At 29.0% G+C, this 2,500-nt stretch overlaps 1 protein-coding gene and 2 long non-coding RNA genes across 3 annotated transcripts in view; 2 read left to right on the top strand and 1 right to left on the bottom strand.

Annotated features, from left to right (window-relative positions):
- LOC147840401 (uncharacterized) overlaps positions 1-2,500 on the bottom strand; it is a 615,523-nt gene that overhangs the window by 558,049 nt on the left and 54,974 nt on the right. The window lies entirely within an intron of this gene.
- Positions 1-2,500, top strand: part of LOC147840402 (uncharacterized) — a 40,222-nt gene that overhangs the window by 18,698 nt on the left and 19,024 nt on the right. The gene's annotated exons all lie outside the window — the stretch shown is intronic.
- Positions 1-2,500, top strand: part of ppox (protoporphyrinogen oxidase) — an 18,145-nt gene that overhangs the window by 4,675 nt on the left and 10,970 nt on the right. The window contains 2 exon segments of the mRNA NM_001039979.2: positions 1,551-1,666; positions 2,461-2,500. The exon segment at positions 2,461-2,500 is cut by the window's right edge and continues 93 nt beyond it. Coding sequence (NP_001035068.2) covers positions 1,551-1,666; positions 2,461-2,500 — 156 coding nt within the window.

Here is a 2,500-nt window from a genome sequence, read left to right as displayed (position 1 = left end):
TACATTTGTTATTAGGTACAGGTAGAGAAATTGGCACACACTTGTTTAAAGTGAATTATTGTACAAATAAGAAGTTTATAGAAAATGAGAAGCACACTAACTAGAGCATATGCCCAATACAGAGAATCAGTATGATAATTTATATATTTAACTGAAGTTCTTTTAGTTATGGTCTAGTGAAAGGCTTGCATGCAATTCCATTTTATAAGGATTGAGTAATAAAGTTTTTCATAGGGTCTAATGATCACCAAAGCTGCATTTATTTGATCAAGAATGCAAGTTATTTTATGAAATGATTATAATTTGTCCTTCATTTCTGTTGCGAGACACTGAATGATTACTCCTTCAGTATTACATGAACTTTCAGAAATTATTTTTATATGCTGATTTGCTGCTCAAGGATAATTTCTGACATTATTATTATTATTATTATTATTATTATTATTATTATTATTATTATTATTATTATCATGGATTTATTAATGAGGTAAACTTGTATTCTGTGAGGTAGATTTTAAAAGAGCAGGTTTGGCAAACAATACATTGATTAAGAAAACCAAAATGGTCTGATGTTAATACTCTAATAGTTCAAAAGGTTTGTAGTGTTTTTCTTTAAACTACAGACATACTTTTGGGGGTTTTACATTAAAAAAACAATTCCTTAATTCAAGTTTTTGTAGTAACCTAATGTTATTTATTGGAAAAGTTTTTTTATACATACAGTAAGTGTAAATGTACTAAATGTAAACCAAATTTTGTATTTTTTAAATGAGAATTGGATCTGTACTTTTTGTACTTCTCATAACAAGAAAGAAATTAAAACTTCTAAAACATGCGCTTTAATATTCTGCTTTAATTTGTGTTCTTTTTTCATTTGCCCTCTCTCTCCTTTTTAATTTTTATTTTTTTCTTTCTCACTACCCTTTCCTTTGCCATATCATTGTAGCACTTCTTTAAATACATTGTCGTTCTCTTTTTGTGCAAAAATTAATATTTTCATTGTTTGTATTATACTTATTCTTCTGTATTTTCATTGTAATTGCCTGTTATTGCAAAACAAAAGAAAAATGTTCCAACAGCAAAACAGCACATAAAACACTATGTACGTGAAATAATACAAACGGTGGGATCCTTGTTTATTTTGTTGGCCACCAAATTGCATAAAGCTACACATTTTATATTTTGTTTATTCATTTTCAGATACAAAACTTGGTGGAACACCTTAAGAGTTTGGACATTTATTTTTGAACATTTTAGGACATTTTGACAAAACCGTGATAATATTACTAACTGGGATAAATTTGGTACCTACAATTAAGATTTGAACTATTCATAATATTATTTTGTAGTACACAGACACAATATTTGTACGATTAGCCATTACATCTCGTTCTACAATGAAGATTATTTTTTTTAATTTCTTACATATGCATCTTATCTTTTTTGGCATATTTGGATGAAAAGTACATTGCAATAGGAAATAATGAGCGTTATTATTTATTATATTCAGGAAGCAGAAACACTGTTCTTGTCATTGTTTTCTTGTGCAGGTCTCAGAGTTGGGTCTTGAGTCCGAACTCTTGCCAATTACGAGTGATCATTTGGCATCTCAGAACCGCTTCTTGTATGTTAAAGGACAGCTGCACAAGATGCCTTCAGGACTTGGGTGAGAAAACGTTACTGTTAAGGCCTCTTCACACCAAAGCACGATAACTATTAATATAAACATAATGTTGAATTTATTTGCGTCAACATTGCCGAATAATAAAAATATGTTTATTTTTATTAATGTTTTTTATTTAGCATTACCCTCTTGTAACCAGCCAGTGTGCTACTATCATATCTGACCAGTCGATCTTTATTTGATTTAAATATATATTCATCTAATTAAGTAACATTAGTGATCATAATCAGTGTAGTGGAACAAAAACCACAAACTATTTTCCCCAACATTTTCAATGAGGAGACACAAAGAATTCCCGAGGTACTTTTATTTTTATACTTTAATTTGGCAGCTTGGCTAACACAACTTCCATGCATTTTTATATTTATTTTCTATTGTATAACCTGTTGTTTTCTAAATAGTATTATTATCTAAAATAATAATAGTCATTATGTTTAAATAATCTTTGAAAAAAACATCTTAAAATCAAGCAGAGCTTCTTCTTAATGCTATGCTTTAAATTGCACTATCCCTTTTATGATTTAGTGGATTCTGACTGAGAGTTTAGTCAAAATATTAGCAAATATTTAGTCGAAATATGAGACAATTGACCTCAAATTGATCCCTACAATATTGTTTCTCTACATTTTTGTCCTTTAAAGTTGTTGTTTGTTCTGTTGTTTTACATTTTCAAAATTAAAAAAAAAATCTAACTTTATAGTTATCCTTCTTGGTGAGAACAGACATTTACCTGCTTAAAATATTAAATAATTCTCATCTATCTGTACTTTTTTTAGTGGGGTTCTCCGCACCATCCCTCCTTTCTCCCGTCCTATA

This window comes from Danio rerio, chromosome 16 (genome assembly GCF_052040795.2).
Source record: "Danio rerio strain M-AB ecotype USA chromosome 16, GRCz13ab, whole genome shotgun sequence".
NCBI classification, from domain to species: domain Eukaryota; kingdom Metazoa; phylum Chordata; class Actinopteri; order Cypriniformes; family Danionidae; genus Danio; species Danio rerio.
The sequence above is the reverse complement of the archived record's forward strand: the minus strand, read 5'-3'. Positions and strand labels throughout refer to the sequence as shown.